Below are 25,650 nucleotides of genomic sequence, written 5' to 3' on the forward strand. Positions count from 1 at the left end.
AAATGAGTAAAACAAATCTCTCTCTCTCTCTCTCTCTCTCTCTCTCTCTCTCTCTCTCTCTCTCTCTCCTCTAGCTCTCTGATTCGCTCCAGGAGAAAGCAGCCAATGGTGACATCAAAGAGCTCCTCACACTGCTGGCCAATCCACATGTCAAGGTAAGTTTGACATCCGTCAAACCGGAACGTGTATATATAGTAATTACTCAAGAACATGTCAAATAAAGACTAGATTGTTATGTGATTATGTCCATGGTGCGGGAAATAGAAATGTTGCTTACAAGATCCTGCCCCATTGTACTGTCATTGTTGCACAACCACTCGGAATAATACTTCAAAGGAAATCAGCCAGTCAGTCAGAAAGAACCGTATTATCCTCAGGGATATGAATTTTGCAGACGGAATCACACAAGTATAATGTTATATAAAGGACAATAAACAGTAATACCTAGAACAGTGGTCCCCGATATAGTGACTAAAATCAACCTATATTCATTGAAAAGTCAATAAATTATCAAAACTATTTGTAAAGATCGATGGATGATATAAAAGGCAGAAATAGACGCCTCAGTCTGTACAGTAACTGACTCCAGTATGGCTTATGCTTTACTATCATGAAGCAGGGCTGAACAGCTGAACACGGCTTAATGCTGACATTAAACCATTTTCATGATCAAACTGTTAATGCAAGATACACAAACTAGTCAGCGCAGCGAGCGAGCTCGAGGCCCCGTCCTCAGTCATCTTGGCTGTTGCGCTCGGTCTCGTTAGCCAGAAACGGACAGCTTCAATATATATTTTTACACGTTTTGTCCAAATACATAAGCCCGGCCATCCGTCAGGGCTCCCAGGTGGTGTCTCTGACAGCACTGTGACTGAGAGATGGAAGGGGGGAGGGGGGGGGAAGAGTTGGACAGGCACATCTGTAACGCGTGGCCGTCACACACATTCGCCTCTCCTGCCAGAAACAACAGCTCAGGGTATACAGCGCCTGCCCCCCCCCCCCCCCCCCCCCCCCTTCATGTCAAACAGCAGGGGGTCAGTCAGGACAGGAGACTTGCCATCCTGGACGCTGAGGCCCAGACCAGTGGAATCCATGAAGATGGAATGAGGCGCACGCACGCATCGCATACACGGCCGCACTGAGACATAATGCACAGTCGTTGAACGGAGATGCATTCACATATACCCACAGATAAATGGCTATAGAGACAGCTCCAGCACACATTCACATGTATGCACATGCTCCCCTGCTGTGTAGACAAATGAACATTAGTTTAATCTGTCACGCACTCACCCTCCTGAACCATAGTCCACGACTGAGGAACATCTCCTTTGTCTCCATCAACACCGAGGGGTTCCGCCATTACTCATCGTCAGAACCTGGCGATTCTGTTTTAATGGCGTTCACAGCGAAGCCTTCTGGGAAGTTCTGGCGCGGCAACTGTCGATCCCTCAAAATGGAGAGGTTGTGAAAGTCATCAATCAGAGAGCGCCTGACAGCTGTGGTGGAAGAGGCAAAGAGAATGAAATGCAGGAGTGCAGTCCAGCCATACAGTATATAAACACACACACACACACACACACACACATGGCACACGCACCTGCATGCTAGTGAAATATCCTGCTCATACATCTGTGTGGTCTGGTTATTCCGTTAAGTTCTTACACTCACAGGGGTGGCGGGGGTAGAGTGGCCACCTGGCCGGATGTCAACCGCAATGTTGCCAGTTCGATCCTGCGCTCCTCCAGAGTGGGTGAATGTAATCTATGTAAAGCACCTTGGATAAAGGCATTTATACACTGGATTTGAGGGACGAGGGCCACGCCTTGGAAGTGGTAGCAGGTCGATTCACAGTGGCTGTATGTATACATGTGTATGTTCAGACGTGCATATGCCACCTTCCACATCGTCTACCCTCACTCTCATGGAGAACTTTATATTCGCTGGTTTGAGTCTCCACCGCAAAGCTGTAGAGAGAGAGAGAGAGAGAGAGAGAGAGAGTGTGTGTGTGTATGTGTGCGCTCGCTCGCACATTTTGAAACCGCTCGCCGGTTAAGCACTCGCACAGGCTGCTTGCAGGAGCAGCAACCCGGTCACCATCGATTAGTTCCAGCGCTTGTGGCAGGGGGAGAGTTTTGACTGTAACACGCTGAGGTTTTGGAAGCCCCTCACAGCTCCCTTTGACAGAGTCTCAAAGCACAGACTAGGCCCGTGGGCTTCAGGACCCAAAGCACTGGAAGCATTAACATTTCTTTCTTTCTCCCATTCTCCGTCCCCCCCCCTTCGTCCTCCGGGGGCACTCGGTACCGTACCAGCCCACCTCCCGTGTAAATCACAGGGCTGGGGGTGTAAAACACAAGCAGATGGCTGCTGCCTTTGAATGGCGTCTCTGTGCGATAGTAACTGTATCACTCTCAATTATGGCTGAAATGATCCATTCCTTGGGTGGGGACATAAATCAGCCTCTTTAAAGCAGCCCCCCCTCACTCTCTCTCTCTCTCTCTCTCTCTCTGTCTCTCTCTTTCCTCTTCCTCTTTGTCTCTCTCTCTCTCCCTCTTCCCCTTTCCCTTTTTATGAGTCTCATATGAAAAAACAACTTTTGCCGGCATTAGCCACCCGCATAAGAAAAACTAATATTGACAGTGATGAAAGTGCCAATTATGATGGTGCCTGTTTCCGCTTGCCCTGGTGTGTGTGTGTGTGTGTGTGTGTGTGTGTGTGTGTGTGTGTGTGTGTGTGTGTGTGTGTGTGTGTGTGTGTGTGTGTGTGTGTGTGTGTGTGTGTGTGTGTGTGTGTGTGTGTGCGCGCGCCATGTATGCGTGTGCACGCACGCACTCTTATTCAATCCATACATAGACGGGTGTGTATGCCATTCACGCGTCTTCTGAGGTTACAGCGAAGGGGGTGAATGTGTGAGTCTTTACGTCCCAGCCCGCCTACTATACCACATCTCCTGGGGGAAGGCAGCAAGCGTGGCCACCCCAGTGGGCAGGGCCCATGCCCGCCCGCCCGCAGGGGCCCTATAGTAGTAAACTGAGCGGACTGGCTGCTGCTAACGGGGTCCTGGAGGCCAATGCCAGGAAAGCATGTGCAGGTTTATTTGGACAAGCACGGTGATCTGTTTTTATAGGATCCCTATTATGTCTAATGAACACAAACACAACACACAACCCAGAGGGAGAAAGAGAGAGGACAGATGACGGGAAAACAAGGGCGAGACCTCCAGGCTTCCCCTCGTTCTTCTCGTTTTCATTCATTCATTCTCTTTTCTGTTCACCCCTCCATCTTTCTTTCTTTCTTTCTTTCTCAATCTCACTCTTCTTTCCTTCGCTCTCTCTCCCCCTTCTTGTGCCCTCTGCGTGCTGTTCTGTTGCCCTGGGCTGCAGGTCTGAGCTGCAACAAGGATAATATCAGCTCTAAGATTAAATTAGGAGGCGAAGCTCTTAATTGACCCCTAACAGTTGGCGCACATGACCCTGAAGGAACACAATATGCTGACCGGTGTAACAGCCCAAAATAACCCCCGGTCAGAGTATCCCAGGGGCTATCTATAGGGGCTTGCCTCTTGAAGAGGGCTTCTATGATGCAAGAAAGATGTATTTGGCGCTGCACTGCGGCGACATGGACTAGGGCTACGCTTATGCGGGCCCTTTGTCTAAGACAAATTTCTTCCTCGGGAGACTAATAAAGTATACAATACAATATAGGCTGTTCTGTACCCCAGGGCGTTTTCTGGGCTAGTCCAGTTTATGCCCCAGGGTATAAAACTGGACAGCCCAGAATATACCCATCTAGTCTGAATATTTGCATGTGCATGAATGTGTGTGTGTTTGTGTACACGGGTATGGTAGGATTGGGGGATTCCACACCTACCCCAGTTTTACAACAAATTCGTAAACAGGAACTTCATAACGATAATGTCATGTGACAAAGATAAGGTAGGGGTGTAACGGCATACCTAATAATATTGCACCATTTGAAGAACTGTACCTATTGTGGTTTCAGACTCTTTCACATAGTACAACTATTGTGCAAAGCTTGTAAATCGCGTGCACGATATCCACGGGCTCTCTATCTTGTTAAAACCAGCATAGTCCCACAGAGATGATGTTACAAAGATAACAAGCGAATTCAATGAGCTGAACTGATCTTATAGGTGGACTGACGTATAGGTGGACCAGAAACTTGTTTTGTGACAATCTCAGCCACTCCTCCTAAACACGCGTCTCCCAAGTTTAATAAAGCAAAATCAAGGACATTTCTCTGGTATTTGCTACTGTTTATCGAAAAAGTAATGAACCGTCATACAAAATATCATATCTCGAACAGAACTGTGGATTTGGTGAACCTACCTACTCTTCTAAAACTCAGTATAGCTTGAATCAGACCAGAACTCTTATAGTAGGAGAGGAGAACCTAAGAGATTAGAAGGGTAACTCAGGGTCAGCTCAGTAAAAAATAGCTCAGTCAGGAGAGATTAATTAGTAATTAGTTGGATTAGTTGGGATCATGTCACGTGACCCAGCGTGAACAGGTGTCCAGTCAAGTTCATTGACAAAGTGCTCAGTTCAGCTCCAAGAAGACGCACCAGTTTGCCAGCAGTTACTACAGTAATTACCCAGTGACGACCACTGAAGATCAATACCAGCGGAAACGTACAATTATCCAGTGACAATTATCCAGTCATTACCAGAAGGCTGAAAATCTCAAGCTGAAGTCTCAACTAAGAAGGTCTCAGCCGACTCTGCTCGAGGCTCGAGGCCCATATAGTCTCTCAAACTACAGAACTACATCTTTCGATATGTGGGGGGCGTCAAAGAAGAATACACACAGCATGGGAGAATATGTGAGTGTATTGTCATGCTTCCAGTTTATGTGCACAAGGCAAGCCTGTGTGTCTGCGTGTGTGTGTGTGTGTGTGTGTGTGTGTGTGTGTGTGTGTGTGTGTGTGTGTGTGTGTGTGTGTGTGTGTGTGTGTGTGTGTGTGTGTGTGTGTGTGTGTGTGTGTGTGTGTGTGTGTGTGTGTGTGTGTGCGTGCGATGGTGCGTGCGTGTGTGTGTGCATGCCATTGAAAACCTTTCAGGATATGGGCAAAGAAAATCTGCGTTCCAATGGATCCAATGTAGTTATTATATCGTCACAAGCTCTGGTTCATGCTTTTCATTGGTGTTTAAATATTTATGCAACTCACAGATGGACTTTAAACTTGACATTATTATTCTGGGCATGTCATCATTCTAGGCAAAATTCTAAATGTAAAAAAACAACAAAACATTTTAAATAGTGAAAATAGCAGGTCAGAGGCCAAACGCAATGTCCGTTTAACACTGTCATGAGACGAAGATGCTTTTTTGACGATGTAAACCTGTAATCAGGGTGAAGAGTTGACTGTCTTTTGTTATGTGTGTGTCAGTCGTATGATGTTGTTGTGCTCCAAAAGAGCAAATCTAGATCAGATATGTTCTGTGCGTGACAGCGTTGCATGGTGCAAACTGCACATCTTTGGTCTGGTCTAGGCTTTAATGAGAGCAGTCCATGTCCACTGAGCAGGGCTTCAGTGGACTGGACACGTGGCTGTTGATGGATATGTTGATTGCCTTCTATAGGCCTCAACCTTGTGACCTTGTATATGAACCTTTATTGAGAAAAGGATATCCCCTTGATATGTATCATCTCGTTTTCGAAGGGGTCCAGCAACATACAGCAAATACAGAACAATACAACATAAGTACAAGTACATAATACATACATAATCTAGGACGAAACAAACAACAAAGCTCTCCTAAAACTAGCCGCTCCCACCCCACCTGATCACCCGCAACATAGTATCAATAAATCAATATATTCATGTAATGATATAAATATGTAAAGATGATGAGCATAATGAGCATGGCCGAGAACCGTGACAGACATGCAAATGCGATATCCTGCATTAACAACACCGTTGATGAATACACAGAGTACAAACATGCACATGTATTATGTAGTTAAATGACAGCAAGTTGAAGTATGGTAAATTCTCAGCCTGATATAAGAGACGAGAGAGAACAATCAGAGGCATTTAGAAACAGCAGCAGGGTGTTTGAAGATGAGTAATGTCTCTGAGGGAACTGGGGAGAGTGTTCCAGTCGACAGGGGCTTTCAATTTAAAAGCACGTCGACCAACTTATTTTCTGATACGGGACGCCTGCGAGGTGCTGAGTGGCCACATGTAGGTGCAGACCCCTAGGACCCCCCGCCAACCCACTGTGTCGGGGGCCAGGCTGTGATTGACGCCTGGATGACCCCTTAACGTGTTGGCGGTCGTCGGCGAGGTGAGTGACAGCCCGACGCCATCACTCGAGTCCTCAACGCCCTACGTGTCCAACCTCAGGCTCGAACCCCAGCCCCCCCCCCCCCCCACCCTGACCACCGCGGGACACGGGCGCCCTTTAACCGCCGCTGTTTTCGGAAACTCCGGGAACTCGATACGACGCCACATTAAAAGAGCCCCCGGCCCGCCTCTAGAAAAAGAAGCGGAGCAGAAGAAAGGCGAACGGCGAGATGGAAAATAGAGACGGCAGCCACAGGATCAGGAGCGTTCTCTCTGCAAATATTTGCTCTGTAATATTTTATTCTGCTCTGAACGGACCGCAGTCCTCGACTCCCTCCCATTCAGTGGCAAAGGGAGAATAAGTCTATTATAGAATCCACGCCGTGTCGGTGTGCGTAATGTTGTCGAGGGACCCGCTCTCCTCGCAGATAAAATCATCAGATTTTGTCTATATTGACCCTATCAAAAACAATGTAGAGACGCTGTGCCTCTTAACCCATTTTGGGCGGGAACCCCTTTTGGTGTTCGAAGAACGACTGACATAGAAACATAGCTTTTTCAGAAAACTGCCCTGATATAGAAGACATTTTTTTTTATTCTGATCTCAGGTCAAAATGGGTTAAATGTCAACATTCCCCCCTCCCTTCATGGCCTGACACAATGCTATAACCACAATTTATATTGTGTAATCCATCCAGAATGGCTTTCGGAGATCCCGTTTCCCCAAAATCCTGCTTCCCCCTTTTTATCGTCGGCCTCAGCTGCAAACATTTTTATCATTTCATCATTTTTTTCCCGCAGTGCTCCAGCAGATAGCTCATAGCGCCATAAAAATACAGCATCCGTCCGTCATGCAATTCAACACATAGCGTCTATTTATAGGCCCAGCCAGGCCGGGTCTGTTGTGCGCTCTTGGCCTGGCCTGAGGGATCCACCTGGCTGCGTCTGGAGGACAGCTATGGAAAGAAGAGCGAACAAGTGTCGAGGAGGGAGAAATATGGGTAGAAAAGAGAGAAAAGACATTGTTTTTACCACTTTCAACCTGGTGTATATTCAAGTTAACCCTACAAACGAAGGGAGGCCTCGGAGTTTCTGTTAACCGGCATGGCATCGGTAAGGAGGGTGTGGAATGTAAACACATACAGTATGTGTGCATGTGTAATTGTATATGCATGTGTGCATGTACAGTACGTGTGTGCATGTACTGTATGTGTGTGTGTGTAAGGCTACACTCACACCTTTCGATCTAGCATACAACATTGATGTATGCTAGATGTAAACAAAGGCTTTGTTTACATCTTGCCCCAATTCATTTCCAATGGGAGTCACATGGTTTGACACAACATTTTTGTTGTGCGGCTTTCGGCTGTGTTTCGACTGCCCCCCTCCCCCTCATACAACAAAAATGTTGTGTCAAACCATGTGACTCCCATTGGAAATGCATTGCGAGCTTGCATCAGTAAACAAGTCTCATGCATCAGCTATACATCAATCTGTTGTGAAGGTGTGAGTCAGGCCTAAGTGTGCATGCGTGTGTAATGTGTGCGTGCATACAGCATGCATGTGTGTACACGCTCCAGCCGTCTGTCCTCTCTCCCTCCATCTGCTCCCAGTTAGCAACATCTTGAACGCAGCAATGCAGCGCACTCCTCTGTCATAAAACACAGCACTCTTCTTCTCCTGCTCCTATCCTCCCCGATATCCCTCGCCAACACACACTGTCTCCCCCCCCCCCTCTCCCCCCTTCTCTCTCCTTCCCCATATTTCTGGCACACGGTGAAGAGATGTTTTTCACTCGATCACGGAAAAAAAGCGCCCCGCTTCCAGCTGCATCCCGGTGTGGACACAGAGCCGTTAAATAGTTTGAAAGATGAATCTCTCAATGGCATCATTCTTGTCTGCGTCCCGTCTCTCTCTCTCTCTCTCTCTCTCTCTCTCTCTCTCTCTCTCTCTCTCTGTATCCCTCTCTCTCTCTCTCTCTCTCTTTCTCTGTATCCCTCTCTCCCGCTCCCTACAATGTGCTAAATACCTGAGGTGGCCGAGAACTTCATTACGTTGACTCCCCTACACTGCGGAGCATCACACAACACAACAGCTCGCCGTTCCTGTGAGAGACCACCATACAACCCCCCCCGTTGTCTTGCTGCACTAGTGCTAGCAGTGATTCATAGGGTCGAGCAGCACTTTTGGGGCCACCGGCTGCTGGGTGCCTTTAATCATAGAGATGTATGGGGAGAGGACGAGGGGGGTAGGGGGCGCGCAGCGGGCTAATGACAATTAACACAACCGGCCCTGAATGCTCATCGAATCCATCACACGCCGCTCTGGGGGCAGACACCCCAATCCATAACCGTCCTCCCCTCCGCACTCTGCCTTTACTCTACCCGGCCTGCGCACAAAAAGAGAAACGACAGGTTGAAACGGGTGATGAAGCGCATGGGCCGTACTCCACGTAGTCGCTGATTAGGTCAAGTCGAGGGCCTTTTGTTGTTGGTCTGAGGAGCGATGATAACCGTTCTCCTCTCTCTCCCCTCTCTCCTGTCTCTCTCCGTCCCTCCTCCCAGAGCCTCCTGTCTGTCCACGACACGGTGGCCCAGAAGAGCTACGACCCCGAGCTCCCGCCTCTGCCGGACATCGAAGACGACGAGGACTCGGTGAAGATCATCCGCCTGGTTAAAAACAAGGAGCCTCTCGTGAGTACCTCGTTATAACGGTTATCTGGTGAGAACAGGCTATAGCGGACGTGTGACGAAATGTGCGCCCATACTGTAATATACAGTAGAGCGTTCTGCGTGACCTCTGGCCGGTTTGCCCGCAAAACCAGAGAACAAGAACCCATACATGATTCTGAGGCGTCTTCGGGAAGCCTGTGGGAATCTAACCCGCGACCTTGAAGTCGTACGCCGCCGTGCATAACCCAACCGGCCACAATTACCCTCGTTTCTTGGCTCCGTGTAATTTTCGAACCCGCTTTCTATGTAGGTCTGGGCTTTGTGTCTGCAAACGGCTTCCTTTTTCTATCCCGGTCCAGCGATGTTTGCTCTTTCATCCCTAACATGCTCTCACGGCCGTACTGTAGTGTACACCCCAGACGTAAACAAGCCGGGCCAGTGCCAGCCTGGCCCTGTCTGTCTGTCTCAACCCCCGGGGGCCCCGACCGTAGCAGCGTATTGCCCCCCTTTCTCCCTCTCTCTCTCTCCCTCTCTCTCTCCTTTCCCTCGACTTCCTGGGCGTCTTGTTGATTGCCATACCAAGCATTCCCCAGGCCCTGCCACTGGACAGGGCTTCCCACATGTGGGCAGCTGAACTTGGACTTGTCTGCGGTGCTATACCGTCCCTGTTTGACTGATGCGTTTCCCTCTTTTGTTTGGGGGGGTGCATCTGTTGATGTTGTTTGTTGTTGCCTTGGATGAACCCGGTTGCCCTGTCAGACATGCCACTTAAATGTACACACACACACGTTCTACAAGTCTGGTCAGACACATAATGTGTTTGTCCGTCTGTCCGTCTGTCTGTCCGTCCATCTGTCTGTCTCTCTGTCTCTCTCTCTGTCCCTCTGTCTGTCATCATGGCACCACCCTTTGTTGTGTGCGGAGGCTCCACCCACCTTTGATCTGATCAGGGACATGTCCTGGCCCTTGGGCGCCTCTATTTTCACTTTGCGTTTTTTCTGTATTTTTTTTTGTTGCTCAGACCTCCGTTTTGGCTCCGGGCCGGCGCGCTTCTCTAACCGCACCCCGGGGGGAAAGCGGGGAGGAGCACACCTAAGCCATTTTTGGTTCCGTGCCTCCTCTCTCATGCATGTTCCGCATAGGGCTGAGCTGCCGCTGTGCGTAATAATGTGGCTTTTGGAGGAATGTTCTCCCCCCCTTCTTCTTCTGCTTGCACACTTTGTCGCAGGCGTTTCCTGCTCCGGCCGCCCTCTTCTCCCCGCCTCTGATGTCGGGTCACGTTCTCCCTAACCATAATGTGATTTACACCCGGGCCCAGTGGCCAGCCTGATGATGATCATCTGGTCCTGTTATTGTGTTTCACGTCAAACGCACATTTCTCCTCTCACCGCCTCGTCTGAGTCATACGGGTTCCCGAGAACATCTGAAAAGGCGCCTTTACGATGTGTGACGGGGCGTGTGTTTGACCACATTGCGGGTGTTGATTACGTTCGTTCTGTGTTTTAGCAGCGCTGTATAGTGTGTCCCTGGGCATCGTTTATAAGTTGCGGGTGTGAATTGAGATAGCTGGCCATCTACGAGACTGATATTATAAGGAGGGTTGTTGCTCTGCTGTATCCAGACCTCTTGCCAGGGGCCAAAGTTGGGGCTAGCTAGGTCTGTAATTTCTCCTCTAATGGTTCTGTATAAATCACCAAATACGCTATGATGACAGCTGTTAAAAGCACATTCAAATAGCACTTTGAGAACGCTAATTATTTCCATCCATTTCACCACTGCTTTTTATGCTAAAGGGGATTTATACCTGGAACGTTCCCAGTGTCTCCCAAAATGACCTAAGCATGAGCAGACCAGACCTTTTGGGGTAATTAATTATAGTAATAGTAAGAACAGTAATGTATTAAGAAGAAACCCAACTCGTACATGTATTGTAGCATATTACATCTTATTGTGCGTAAGTGATTTTTCAGAGTAGGACAGGTTCCCACCGCCTGAAGGACCCGACAGGCATAGTAGTCCTCTCTCCTGTACTAGGATTTCTCTGTGGAGCTATAATAATTATTACTGTCCCACAGAGAGCTCCAAAAAGAGTGTTATTCTCTCTCTCTCTCTCTCTCTCTCTCTCTCTCTCTCTCTCTCTCTCTCTCTCTCTCTCTCTCTCTCTCTCTCTCTCTCTCTCTCTCTCTCTCTCTCTCTCTCTCTCTCTCTCTCTCTCTCTCTGAAAACAAAACAAATACCAAAAGGACTGTGATTGTGGCTGCACGCCATCTCGGCAATGTCGCGTCTGAATGTTTGATGGTTCTATATTTGTGCCGTGGGCACAAAGAGAGAAGGGTGACTTAAAACACCTTGTATGATTAGAGGGTGAAGGCTACTAACTGGTCTCCCTGCGGTCCGCTCGGCCATGCAGGGCCTGTGGTTTCCTCCGAGGGACTGCATCTCCCCGTGTTCCCTTCTGTGTGTAATCACAAACACTGACGGTCTGCTCAGTGCAAGAGTGCAATTTGGTTGTCATGACTTATTTAACCGCATGAACCCGAGTTGTCCCTATTCTGGGCCTGTCATAATAGGCGAAAACCTGCCGAAAATAGGCGAGCACGCTCGGTGAAGACGGCTGAACATAGGTTTTATTATTTTTTTTCTTTTTAAGATGTATTTTTTGGGGGATTTCATGCCTTTTATTGATAGGTAGTTTGACAGGAGACTGGGAGAGAGAGATGGGGAGTGACACGCAGCAAAGGTCGTCGGGATCGGGACTCGAATCCGAAAACGTGCTGTCAGGCTACATTGAGCCTACACTAGGTGCCCGGACCGCTATGCCAGCTGTCCTGGCCAAGCTTGTAGATCTTTTTGAGTGAATAGAGTTGGTGTCAATCTAGGGCCACGTACAGACCCCTGGGGGCCCCCAGTCAACTAATTATATATGGGTTTAAGTAATTCAGTCATTTTGGAATCCAGCTGTTCCCGATGGCCGATGGCAGTATATCTTCTATTAGTGTGAGTCACCTGCTTGAAGTGCACCCCCTGGACATGACACTATAGTATATCACAGGGACTCACTCCTAATCCAGCCCTTGGTGCTGAGTGCCAAGCAAAGAGGCATAACATAGATCACACATTTTTGTTAGCCACTTTGCATTAGGAAACGTGTGCATCTTGTTCTGTTACAAAGTCCTACCCTAAGCTCCATCTTCTTCCAGGGTTGTTTGTCTATGTTGATGGGGTACACCTCAGTCCTTCAAACCGCCTCCACATAGTTTTTGGTGGGACCCGGCCGGAAATTGAACCACTACCTCCTAGTCTCATATCAGGGCGGACACCACACCAAGGACTATTAAAAGAGGACAGGAAGTGAAGACTGTACGGTGGACTCCATGTTGCTCCCTGGAAGGAAAGAAACATGCGCAATGGGCTATATGCAGCCAACACTTGCGCGTTCAGCTTCCTTGGTCTCAATTGCGCATGTTTCTTTCCTTCCAGGGAGCAACATGGAGTCCACCGTGCGGTCTTCGCTTCCTAACCTTATTTAATTAACCTTGCGCCACACAAGGAAACCACAAGGCCACTGAGCTGCTTTCAGGGTTTAACCCCTAGAGGTTTCATTTAGAACCCCTAGACGTAACTATACCTTTTAATCTGGGAAGCCCTTTATTTACATGTCAATTTCAGCTCTTGACACTTATTCCAGACATGCTCTAGTATGTGAATAGTCTGCCTGTGCTATTAACTAGTTTTTCTCCTCTGGTGAAAAGCTTTTAATAAATATTTGACCAAATATTTGAAGTTTTCCAGAAAACATTTTTTCTGGTAAACGTTTTTAGAAGGTCTAAAATGGTTAAAAGTCAAAAGTATAGTAGCCTACTGTATCTCATCAGTTTGGAAGGAAAGGAATAGGCATGACAAGTGCTGGAGCCCATTGCACATTGCATTGTGGGCCAGGCTTGGAGGACAGAGTGGTAGCCTAGCGCTCCGTCACGGAGTGCCGAGGCAGATATTCCCCTCCACTGCAGCGCGGCGGACTAATAGGCCCTTACAGGTAGATCTCCTGTTGCCAAATCACACATGCCAATGGATTCATTGTCCTTTATTTCGAGACAATCTAATGTGACAGTAAATGTTAAGGTTGTGTGTTTAGCCCATCTACCTCTGGGGCCTTTGGTCAGGGCAGCCTGCTATAGTTGGGTAATGCTATGAGGGGGGAAAACTGGTCATGGTGTATACTGTACAGTCAGACTGTGCCCATTAACCCATTTTGGACTGAGGTCGATTAAAAAAAGTCTTCTAAATCCATGTTTCTGTCAGTGGTGCACAACCTTTTTCATGTCAAGAATTATCTCTATTGGGCCACGGAACCCCATCTCAAAATATGTAGTTCCAGGGACCCCCCAGAAGCCAATATTTTAGTTAAAAATGTTCGCTCTGAAATTTGCGCCACACTTTCACGACTTTTCAAAAATAGCAGACCTACAAGCTCGTAGCGCACCACTCGGTGTCGCGCTATGGCTATGTGAGCTTGTAGATCTGCTATTTTTTTCAGTAGAACAGAATGCTTAAAACACCAAAAAAGGTTCCCGCCTAAAATGGGTTAAGGAAGCAGCCAGCCAGGTCAGATGTTTGGTGGTGAAGTCACAGCCATTATACGCTGACCAATAAAACCCGCTGTGATTGTGTCGGGTCCTCGTTGAGCGCTGCACCAAATTGATTTGGATGTGCCCTTTAGCTCGCTATTCCACATAATCAGCCTGAAATGTTCAAACTTGACATCATAACAGGAGGGCTGTGTAATATCGCACTAATTTCCTTTCCGTTCCTGAGTGGGCCCGCCCCCGCCCCTTCCTCTCATTCTCTCTCTCTCGCTCTCTCTCTTTCTCGCATTTCCTCATACTATAGTTCAGGATGTGTTTTTGAGGGGGGACTCTTAATATGCGGGCCCCATATTCTCATCGAGCCATCCATTAAGTTAATTGTGATTAGTCGAGTAGATTGCATTCAGTAGCTCTGATTAATTGGCTAGCATTTTTCAGACTGTGACTTCATGCTATGTATTTTAGTTGAAAAAGTAAAAACGTGATCTTCTGCAATAGCCCTCCCCCCCCCCCCCCCCTCTCGCTCTCCTGCAGAAACCTAAACCGTGTGATTTATTAGCTCAAATGTCAGGACAATGAAATAATTGGGTTTGGAGTAAGGCATAAACATGTGGCCCCCGTAAAAAACAAAAGGAATAAAGCAAGCCCCAGCCGTGTGTCTTTATTGAAAGAATGTGTTATTTTGGATAAGGTTTCAGGGGTGGGGGTGGGGGTGGCGTTGGTGGGGGGGGGCGGGGGGGGGGGGGAGGGGTGCGTCAGGCTTGACTTGTGTCTGTGGCGGCGTGGGGGAAAGGAGAAGACATAATGGTGACTTTCTGTCTTCTGTGATAGAGCGCCTGAGCGCAGTTTGCAGACTGACTAATAGGAGATCGTCAGACAAAAGTCGGAGAGTGCCAGAAGAACGCACTGGTGTTACACAATTCAATTCTGCCCAGCCAGGAAGCCCAGAGCCAGGAGCTGTGTGTGGAGATCGGGGAGGAAAGGGGAAAACGGAGACTCGAGATATACACACTTGCGCGGTACAAACACACACACCCACGTGCACGAGTACCACAGGCTGCAGCAGCAGCATCCCTGTGTGCAGTGTGCTGTCTTGGGAAAAGTAAAAAACAAAACATCTCTTAGAATACCTTAAATAGCAAGAGAGGAGAGGTGGAGAGGAAGCCGCTGTGATGCGATAACGCAGTCATCGGCAGTGACCATCGGTATGATGCGAGAACATTACGAGGCAGAAGAGTCTGCCCACGGCTGTCTCTGCTGCTCTCGTTTGGGTGTTCGGTTGAAGACGGAAAAGAAAAACATCTCCGAAGCACAGATGTTAAATTGCAGATTGGAGACGATTGCTGCATCCACAATTTTACATCCATGTTATGGATCACTTTCCAGCTAATTCAATGTCACTCCCGACAGTGTTGAGCACCACACATGACCCCCTGCAAGCCCTCATTCGCTCGCATCGTATAGTCTGTAGCCGTCATACTAGCATGCACGCCTCTCACACCAACTAATGCATTGGCTGTCCTCTGCTCCATTTGTCTGTCTGTCCGTTTGTTTCTTTTTAGTTTCCGTTTTCTCTTCCAAATTTGTTCTGGCTCCGCCATCGTCGTCCATGGCTGCCTGCATGCGTTGGTGAATAATAATTAAAAGTGGACGCTGTAGCTACCGCACCTTTTGCCACATTCTTATCAAGCACTCAGGCGTGCCATGCAAACCCAACACTATCCATCCCTCTCTCCCTTCATCCCTCCATCTCCGGTTGTTGGGCATCATTACCGGCTGCCAAAAACTGCCGCCAGGAATGTGACAGGATCAATGTCAGTCTCTCTCTCTCTCGCTCTCTCTCCTTTCTCTCGTTCTCTCCTCTCTCCTTCCCTCTCTGCTCTCCGAGGGTTGGTTTTCCCATTACGACCGGTCGGGTGCCACTGGGTGCAGCTCTGTGGAAAACTGTAGGCGGCTGTAATGCTCTGCATGCCAACCGGCTGACGGCATTTGCCAACCCATTGGTCCTGACTGGCACGGCCTCACACCAATCAATACAACAGCTACGCCATTCCTGCTGGGCACGGCCACCCACTCTTCCCAGCCACTGGGTAAGCGGGGGATCAGCTGGACTTCTCATTAAAGGCCTACAAATAGAGCTGGTTTTGACTTTCAAGCTATACAGTATATTATTCGCTCGGGTGTACAAATTTAGATGACACATCCAATGTTGTTATTGCAATATGTCCAACATTGTGATTGAATTTGGTTGACTTTTTGGAAAGAGAGAAAAAAAATGTCTTTGCTCAAACGCGGCTTGTTGCCGACATCCGAAAGTGAGTTGTTCGGCTCGAGGGCAAAAGTGAAGCAATCGTTTGGCTTTGTGGTGTTTTTTTCAGTACCAAATTATCGCCAGACCTGCACATTGCAATTCGATTTAGATGTTTTTGTCTTTGGTGAATCAGAAGAGCGAGCGTCAAGTCACTGGAATGAACTGTTTGGCGCTTTGACATGCCATGCTTTTCCCATCTTCATCAGATGGGCCTCCACTCTCCTCTCTCTGACACAATGAGAGCCACCAATTGAGTCTGCCGGGATGTCTAGAATCCCCCACACACGTGCATTCAATCAGAAAGCACACTTCACTATCTCCTGGCCTCGCACTTAGCCTCGGTCCCAGGCTTACTTATCTGCCTCACACTAGGATCTCAATACCATCCACTTGGTTATAGGGATTATTTCACATACTGTACGTGTGTCCATCTATACACAACACACTGTACCCAGAGCCATAGAGTAAGACAGAGTTACGACAACTCCGTTCACTTCATGGGGCCAGTCCAATGGCAGCTCTTCTACATAGACTTCTTTTGGCGAATAGGGACACCGGATGTCTACGGAATGCATTGGAGTCTATATGGGCTCACGCGAGTACATGAACCACGTGACTGGGCTGTTTTCTGCCCCCTCATTGTCGCTACTCTGTCTATAGTATAGACAGAGTAGCGACAATGAGGGGGTAGAAAACCCCCTCATTGTATAGACCATAAGCTCTGGGTCTACGTACATATGTGTCTTATGTAGATACCGTATACACAGTTGTGCGTAAACACAAACACAGACTTACAGAAACATAAACCATGTGAGCCGGCACAGACACACATCACTAACTAAACACAAAGCATTGCAGGGAAGTATAGTTCCAAGAGGCTCGTGATAATTGGGACAATTGTGGAGAGGAAGTGTCCTCCGTTAGACCCAGGAGGTCTGAAGGAGATAGTAGTGTCTGTTTACATCACACAGCGAACGGCGAGTAGAAAGTAACGACGCTGGCCGGGGATTAATGGAGCAGCTAATGAGATTAGAGGAGACAGCACACATGTTAGTGTTTTGCAGATAGAGCTGTGTGCTTTAAAAGCAATATGTCCTCCACTTGATGGATGACGCCTGGGTTCTTTTGGAGCGCTGCGAGGGAAGATGGAGTGCCACGCCATAGAGCATGACAGCATGAGTGGAGAGCACCAGCGCCGTTGGACAGGGCTCGCTCTCTTACATGTTAGGCGCACATGTAATTTATGTGTGTGTGTGTGTGTGTGGTGGGGGGGGGGGGGGGGGGGGGGGGGGTTGCATGCCTCTGGTGTGCATGTGTGGGCAGATGTGTGTAAGTGTAACTGTCTGCATGCACAGTCAAATCGCCAGTGTTAGTTTAACTGAGGGGAGAATTCATAAAAGGATTGGATTCCTGCTAACCTGCACAAATGAGACAAAATTAAATTCTCAAAGCACTCACGTAAAGTAAAACGCACCCTGACTACAAATAGTTTCTCTGTACTCCTGGTGCTATCATGCGTTGCGTTAGGCTTGTTATATGATTTGATGATTTCGTCATCTATATCACAGATGGAAGGGAATATCACCAATTGGTGATATTCACACCGATAGGAGCCCTGCTGCACGAGCAACAAGGGTCGAGATATTATTCGGCAGAAAATATTCGTCAGATAATGGCTAAAAATGCATTTTCGGCCTATTCGGTTTCGGCCTGAATAGGCAGAAAATATATCACTGAATAGTGTATGCAATTAATACATTCAAAAGAGCTGAATAAATGTTTTAGGGACCCATAATGGTGATTATTATTTAAGTTAAGTTTTGCCATAACCATTTATTTTGCAAGAATTTCGCATCCCTAATTAGTTCCATGCTTAACGTTATGGATATGATTTGTTAAATGGAACGCTGCTGCATTAACTCTCATTATAGACAGCCCTGACGTTGGATTTGTAAATCGCTCTCTTTAATCTTTAACCGTTGGCATACAAGAGGTTACTTTTTTTTCACATTTGATGCTTTAACGTTTAGACAAGTATACGTATCCTATTAACACTCCCATCGCGCAGGACAAAGTTCTTTGTCCTTTCTATTAGTAACGCCCGTCGCCCAAGACGAAGTTTGATCCAAAAGACGAAGTTTATTGATATGAAAACGGATCGCATCGCTCCACAGCCTGGAAGCGCCTGTTGTGCAATCCTCGATGTTGTGCAACAGTGAGACGTCATCGAAAATAATAGCGGAAATATATCATAAATGAATACTGAAACCAGATATAATTAATATAGTCCAGTATAATGTAATTTGACCTCAAACTAATTGCAAAAAAAACTAATTCAGCTGATTTTACATCTTCAATATATCCTGAATAACATAAACAAAGTTGCCTGGAATTGTCTGAGGGGAAAGTGTTGAAAATGGCCTGTGCAGTATGGCCACCATTGACATCCTATTATAAGGCAATATTTTCTACATTTCCTTATGCTTTAAGTAGCATGTGACGTGTCAAACTAGGTGATGCTGAATTCATTCCAAGCAAGTTTTGCACAAAAACACTCCTTGGGCTAAAAACGGTGATGATGTCAGCACATCTGGGCAAGTTGCTATGGCCAAACTTCTTCATGGTCGCGGGCTCGATCGGCCTTTGTGTGGACCATGCAGATTATTATTTTTTATTTGGTGTACTATACATTCTCACAGTGTATAACATAGATGGCGTGCGTGCGTGCGTGCATGCATGCGTGCGAGTCGAACAGCATAATATGAGTATGTGTCTACAACATGTAAGCCAATACATGGCACGCCCACCTTCAACCCCACCCTGGCACATCTGTTGAGTTGTGAACGTGAGAACACATAACTCCCGAAACCCACATCTGAGGCATTCCCAGATTATAATCTCGGGGTGCCCCCAAAAAGCAAAGAAACATGGACCCCTCTTCCTCCACCTCACAGCTAATCATCTACATGAACACATCCTACCCTCTCTCCCCTCTCAGCCTCCTCCAGGTGCACCTTCTTTTCCGCTTTCCGCGCCACATTCCGGGCGAGCCCGGAGGGGTTGGCGGGGGGAGGGGGGGGGGGGGCTGAATGCGGGCTTTGTTGTGCCCCGTTACACCCCTTTGGCACTCAGGAGCCGCCTCGCTCCCAAGTGCTTCCCAGGCCACTTGTGCAAATGGAAGATGACATGTGAAAGCGCTGTTTTCTTATACCCGGGATAACGACTTGGGAAAACACTAAACAATTCCAGGCAAGCGATGCAGAACGCTCTCTCTCTCTCTCGTGCGTGATCTCTCTCTCTCTCTTCACCTCTCCTTGCGACACAAATGTCTCTTTGTGTGTGTGTGTGTGTGTGTGGAGTGGACACGTACTGTACTATGCAGGGCCCTCGCAGACAGACAGTCACACATTGTGACTAACTACCTGGCGCTGCAGTCCAACCATGTCCTGTAGCAGTTCAGCTGAGTCTGTTAGTGTTGAGTCACACAGACACGCAGAGGCTTTAGGAACATTCTCACACACAGCTGGAGGTGGAGGACGATTCACTCACCTCCCGGTTCGATACCATATCGTACCTATAGGGTGCAGATTTGATTTATATTGCGATTCTTAATTATATTTTGCGATTCATTGCGATTTCTTTCACATGTTATTTTGTTTTTATTACATTTTAAACATTTAAAACAATTCTAAACATGATAGACCATGAAAAGTTCAATTCAAAAGTTCAATGTCAGTCAGTCTTTCTGACATATATTTATTTAATAAATAAAAATTAAATTTGATTCTGAACTTTGCGATCTGATTTTAATATCGTGGCATTAAAAATTGCGATATATAATTCTTTGCAAAATGCATGGATGTGCAGTTTGCGCACACAAACACACAGATACATCACTCTTGCTCTTTCGGCACTCAAATGCGTGTAAATTCTCACACATGCATGCGCACATCTGCACTCACACGGTTGCATGCACGCATGCACACACACACACACACATGCGTTTGAAGTAAAAGTAAAGTAGACTACACACACATACACACGCATGCGCACAATCCGCACATGCACGCCCAGTCGCGCACATGCACACATACAGTACACACAAGTTTGAACTAAAAGTAAAAGGCTACATACACCTACACACGCACACAGACACGCACACACATATTGATACACACAAATCTAAAGTAGGCTACATACACGTACACACACAGTCGTGCACGCGCACACACACACAGCTATATGGCTCAACGCACTGGAATACGCAGGCACCTGTCTGAAGTGCGGAGGTGGGCTGCTAAGTATGTTTTCACAGCGAGCGGGCTAATGACTCCCCGCTCCGACATTAAGGTTTAAAGTGGGGGGTGAAAGACAAATGAAGGTGAGCGTTCCCGTCCCTGACCTCCCGACCACTACATTACCAGTATCTGGCAGCTCCTCCCTGGAATTTCCCTCCTGTAATTATCATGATAATGACCCACAATTTTCCTTTTTCTCAGTATACTTGTTAATTACGGGCGAGGGGTCAGGAGCAGGGTTAAGGAAATACAACGGGAAACCGGAGACCTGGGTTAGGTGTGTGTGTGTGTGTGCGTGTGTGCGTGTGTGTGTGTGTGGCGGAGGGAGAGAGAGAGGGGGGGTGGGGGGGGAGTCTTTTATTAGTTGCAATCACAAGTAATTTAATAAAACAGGTGGAAAGGCATTCAACAGGTCACACAGAGGGGACCTTTCAGCGGCACCAGGGGCATGAACTACAAAAATAGTTTTTTTTTAAATCTTTTATAAAAAGTACTATGCTATAGCTCTAGACATGCTCTCACTCTCCCTTTTACATCACCTTTCTGTCTCTGTCTCTCTCTCCCACACACACACACACACACACACACACACACACACACACACACACACACACACACAGACACACACACACACAGACACACACACAGACACACACACACACACACACACACACACACACACACACACACACACACACACACACACACTCTTTCATCTGAAGAATTACGTCTCTCCTTCCTCTCCTTTCACTCTCTCTCTCTGCACTGACGCTTTGGTTTTCATCCAGGGACTCACTTAATTCTTAACAGCGGCATATTAAGCTTTATAGATTACTATAACACTAAGTGGATTTTCCGATTGTGACCGACTACACTAATTATTCTGCGCGTATCACTTTTCAAAGAGCGTGTAAGAAGTGCGCTCCAGTGCTCGTATGCCATCCGAGTGAGGTAAGACGAACTGACACCCTCTCAACCAGCAACATATGATTGCAGGTAATTGTGTTTTAATGTTACGAGAGGTTCGTTTTGGGGGGTGGACGGCGGGTTGGTGTGTTTTGGTTTTTTCCGCGGTCAACATCTGGTGTGAAAGAAGCCCGCCACGTGTTTCCACTACACCTCACGGCCCTAAACAGTGCCGTCAATACAGCAGTCGGGGCAGGAGTTTATTGTCGCCGTCACACTTTGCTCGTTAAGTGACGCGGTGTCAAAACACGTCCGCGTTTGTTTTCCCCCCCGTCTCTCCCAATTTGGAGGAGAGGAATAATGTTTGCGGAATTCCACACCGCTACCCGGGGTGATGTTTTGAGTGGTTGTTATGGGGCGGAAGGCCGTATGTGTGCAATGGAGCCCCCTACTTGTTTTCCCTGGCAAATGGAGGCGCCGGTATGGAGCAGGATGGGCCGAGGCTAATGGTTGAGGTTAGAGGGTCCATCGCCCTGTCCATTCGCTATGGCTGTGTCCGGTTAAAAACCCCACCTCCAGGCCAACTGACAGCCTGCCAAGCCAGCCAACCCACATGCATTCTACCGACCAGGCTGCCAGCTCGCAAGTCATCCGTCCTTCCATCCATCCATCTCTGTATAGTGTTCCATTCACCCATCCATCCATTCATCCACGTCAGACAAAATACCTTATGCTATGTGTCCAGCAAAGTATTTTTTCCAGCTGAATTCCCAAGATGCTCTTCCCATCTGGGAGTGCTTGAGGGTGCTTTAGAGTCACAGCAATTGTTCAATGGATGTTTTGGTTGTCAGGCAAACCAAACCAACCGTCTCATAGCAGAAGTAAACATGTCGGCACAAGGTAGAGTACTTGCTCTGGCCGTTGCTCTCAGGGAAGGCTGGTAGGGAGAGAGGACAGACCTGCCATGAGATTTAGTTTGTTGACGAGGAACATTTTTGGCAGGTAGCCTAGTATTATCAGTTATCACACTTTTGTACAGTTTATAGGAAATGGAAGCTTGGTCTTCTGTGATTAGATGGGCAGATAAAAACATGACGACGCAGTGCAGCATTCGAACCAAAGTTGGAACGCTTTGAACGACCAGAAAAAAGTGCACGGCTCAGCACAGAATAGGAGTTCATCACCTCGTTGGGAGTGTTGGGCGGGAGGAGTAGGACGAAGGCAGTACGTCCTCCTGGTGGGGCATCCTCACTGGTAGGATGCAACAGCAGTGACAACACACATGTGAGTGAGGAGGAATTAATTGGCTTAACGACTAAATTTGGGGAGAAAAAGGGAGTAAAACATAATTGACTACTCTACATTTTCAACAACTCAAAACAATGCTGGCCTCAGGAAGGAAAAAGAAACGGTAACAGCCCATTATAGTTGCCTTTGTGATCCTCATTCAGACTGGTATAGATGAATCCATGGAGCCTTGGCCTGTAGGCCAGGTGTAGGCAACCAATACTGAGGTGTGCCATTAAGCTTAATGGGACACCTCAAGGTTCAAGGTTCAAGGTCTTTATTAATGTCCCAGAAGGGCAATTAGGTTTACAGCAAGAGTAGTGGTTTAAAACATACAAACAATACAGGACAACAACATACATGAGACACCATAGCATAAACCGAGGTCTGGGCGCATCTAGTGCAGGTATAGAATCACATATATTCAGAAAAAGTCCTACATCAAGTCAACATATCATTACCTCAGCTATGGCCACGCCCAGGGCACCCCTCCGTGGACTCGTCTATTCAGAAGGTTCTAGCCTCATGACCAGTCCCTTTGGCCCCTCCTCACCAGCTAACACATGAGACAGACATTCATAACATGTATCCCACTCTCATCTGCTTTATATGTACAGCTCCACCGTGCTGACAGCTCCATGGGTCATCATAGCTCTTTCCCATTTGTTATTTTACATGCATGGGACTCTAGAATTCACTTTCTTCCCCCTCGCCCCCTATTCTTTTTCTGTGTTTTAGCTACTACTGTATGTAATGTATGAAGTGGGAACCGTTTGTCAACACATACTTAAAACCGCCGCCTTATCGTTGTGTGTAGTGCTGTTATGGGGATAAGTGTTGTTCCAGCAGCTCCTCCTTGTTGCGCTACATAGATTAAGCTATAGCATTCGGTGACTGCCCAACAATAACAATCGGAGGCATTTATGTGTTAGAAATGGAGTAATAGAGTTTGGAGCATGTGGATCCGATCAGGTCAGAAGCCGAGCCTCCGGATCGCCTTACCGATGACTAATTGACCGCGGTCTAGAAGGACCTTCTCATTCCTTCCATCTTCCCTCTCTCCCTCTGTCTCTCCCCCTCTCTTCTATCTGTCTCTTTTCTCTACTCTACTCTCATTCTGTCCTCAAACATATAATTTCTGGGCTAGCCTCACTCCTCTGAGTAATGTCTATTTTTAGGCCAACTTGGGGCAAAAGAATTAATGCTTGAGGAGGGGGAAAGAAAAAAACCCTGTCTATAAAAGAAAAACTTAAAAAACTAGTGTTTTGCTCTCCCGTGCGCAGTAAGCTTTACCTTGTCCGTGAGAACGTCAGAGTCAGGCCGCTTGATGGTTAAGTGGCGCCTCGTCTTCAATTACTAACGTAGCGTAGCCCATTCATCAGGCTTAGTGATTGTCCAGCATCAATCATCTGGTTTTTAAGTTCGCTCTCTCTAGGCCTGTTTGGACGTCTGGCCTGACTTCATGTACAACCCACGACCAAGGTTTCACCCAAGCATTATACTGTACACACGGACACGCATGCATGCACACAGGCACACACTCTCACTCTCTCACTCCCTCTCTCACTCTCACACACACGCACACACACACGTGCATACAGGATAACAACGCAAACACAGTTATGTCTATGTCCATGGCACACACGTGCACATATCCGGCAGCAGTACACAGACTTACACATGTGCTCAGTCATGGATTATTCAACGGCTCGGACGCATACACACAAACACCAGAGGTCATTCAAGGGGTCATTTAGGGGTTTCCGAATGTGTTAATATAGCATTCAAATCAGTTTAACTTTATCGCTGGCTACTTGAAAACAACCGATCTACAATCTCACAACATGTCGACCATGATGTGTCACGTTTTCAAGGATATCCTTGAAACATTTTAACAACTCAAATCTTTTTACCAAGGGTCCCTGATACAAATGATGTTCAGATGGGAGGGGTCCGCGGTCAAACACACATCAATTTGGGGGACCTTGGCATGAAAACATTTGAGCGTAGACACTCCGAAACGAACACCCCATTCACTTTCCCCGCCTGACTTCCTGTAGCGTTTCTCTGAAATGGCTTCCATGTGGCACCGGGCGCTGATGTGTCCGTGTAAGCCCGGGCCGTCCGTCTGGTCTTTCAACGCGGGCCCTTAGCCCCGTGGATCTCTCCGCACCCCTGCCCCCTCTCCCTGTGCACAGCGACGAGCGCCTTGCTTTCCCCTGGCCGAGAGGTTTGTTTAGCTTCAAGCCTGTCTTGTTTGTGTATTTCCTTAACGGGGCGAGTGCTCCTCTCATTAGTGGCCCACGCTTGACTGGGTGCTGATGATAGCACCCGCCGGGTGTCTTTGGCGATTTGTGGAGGGGCGTGCGTGTGTGTGTGTGTGTGTGTGTGTGTGTGTGTGTGTGTGTGTGTGTGTAAATGGCCTCCCTATACTGTCAGGTTCATGGACACACACACACACACCTCAGGCCCTCCAACGGCCTCCTGCGGTGGCCCCAGAGGATGAGGAGAATGAAGCCTGTAGGTATGTGGATTGTTGCAAGGTGAGGGTTGTGGGGGTTCGTGGGGGGGGGAGTGTAGAGTGCTGACGGAGAACTCTACACATGGGTTATTATTATGAGACGTCGGGAGACTCGGGGAGGATGGAACTGGGGGAGTTGTGACTGAGGTGGGAATACGCTACACGGCTCTCACTCTTCCAGCGGTTCCAGGTCTGATGCGAGCCATAATTCTCTCCTCGAGCCGCTTGTCACTGCCTAATATCGAGCACCTGTAGGTATACAGGACTGTCTGAGAGTCCCTGCTATAGAAGCTGTTTCTCTCTTTCTTTCTCTCTGTGTCTCCATCTCTCTCTCTCTCTCTCTCTCCATACGACACACAGGCATCTCTGTCTCTTGCAGTCAGCTAACGGTGGATGAGGCAGGCCAGGCCTGTTGCTCCTGGGTGGATGACAGAAGTGCGTCTCGGGTCTATTTGTGCACGTCTCTCCATTCTCGTTGTCTGGCTGCCGCTTTTAACACTGTCCTGCCATGTGTGGCTTTAGTGGAGTACTCCAGTACGCAGGACTGTCCCTCTGTGTGTGTGTGTGTGTGTGTGTGTGTGTGTGTGTGTGTCATTCCCTTGCTCCCCCTTTCCCTCCACACTAATATGGCCTCTATGCACAGCAACCATAGTGGAGAACTTTGGCCTCTTCCATATACTCCCTCGTTGGTGTTATCAATTATTCTAATGAAGGCTCTGTTCCATTTAGTTCCACAGTGTTTGTCAAACCTTTTAA

At 47.7% G+C, this 25,650-nt stretch overlaps 1 protein-coding gene across 3 annotated transcripts in view; it reads left to right on the forward strand.

The window, feature by feature from the left end:
• Window positions 1-25,650, forward strand: part of mpp7a (MAGUK p55 scaffold protein 7a) — a 156,882-nt gene that overhangs the window by 81,847 nt on the left and 49,385 nt on the right. For all 3 annotated transcript variants that reach the window (XM_080793388.1, XM_080793387.1, XM_080793389.1), the window contains 2 exons: window positions 75-155; window positions 8,878-9,006. In XM_080793388.1, coding sequence (XP_080649514.1) covers window positions 75-155; window positions 8,878-9,006 — 210 coding nt within the window. The remainder of the gene's footprint in view (window positions 1-74; window positions 156-8,877; window positions 9,007-25,650) is intronic.

This window comes from Protomyctophum bolini (genome assembly GCF_963924005.1).
Source record: "Protomyctophum bolini genome assembly, chromosome: 21".
Classification (NCBI taxonomy): domain Eukaryota; kingdom Metazoa; phylum Chordata; class Actinopteri; order Myctophiformes; family Myctophidae; genus Protomyctophum; species Protomyctophum bolini.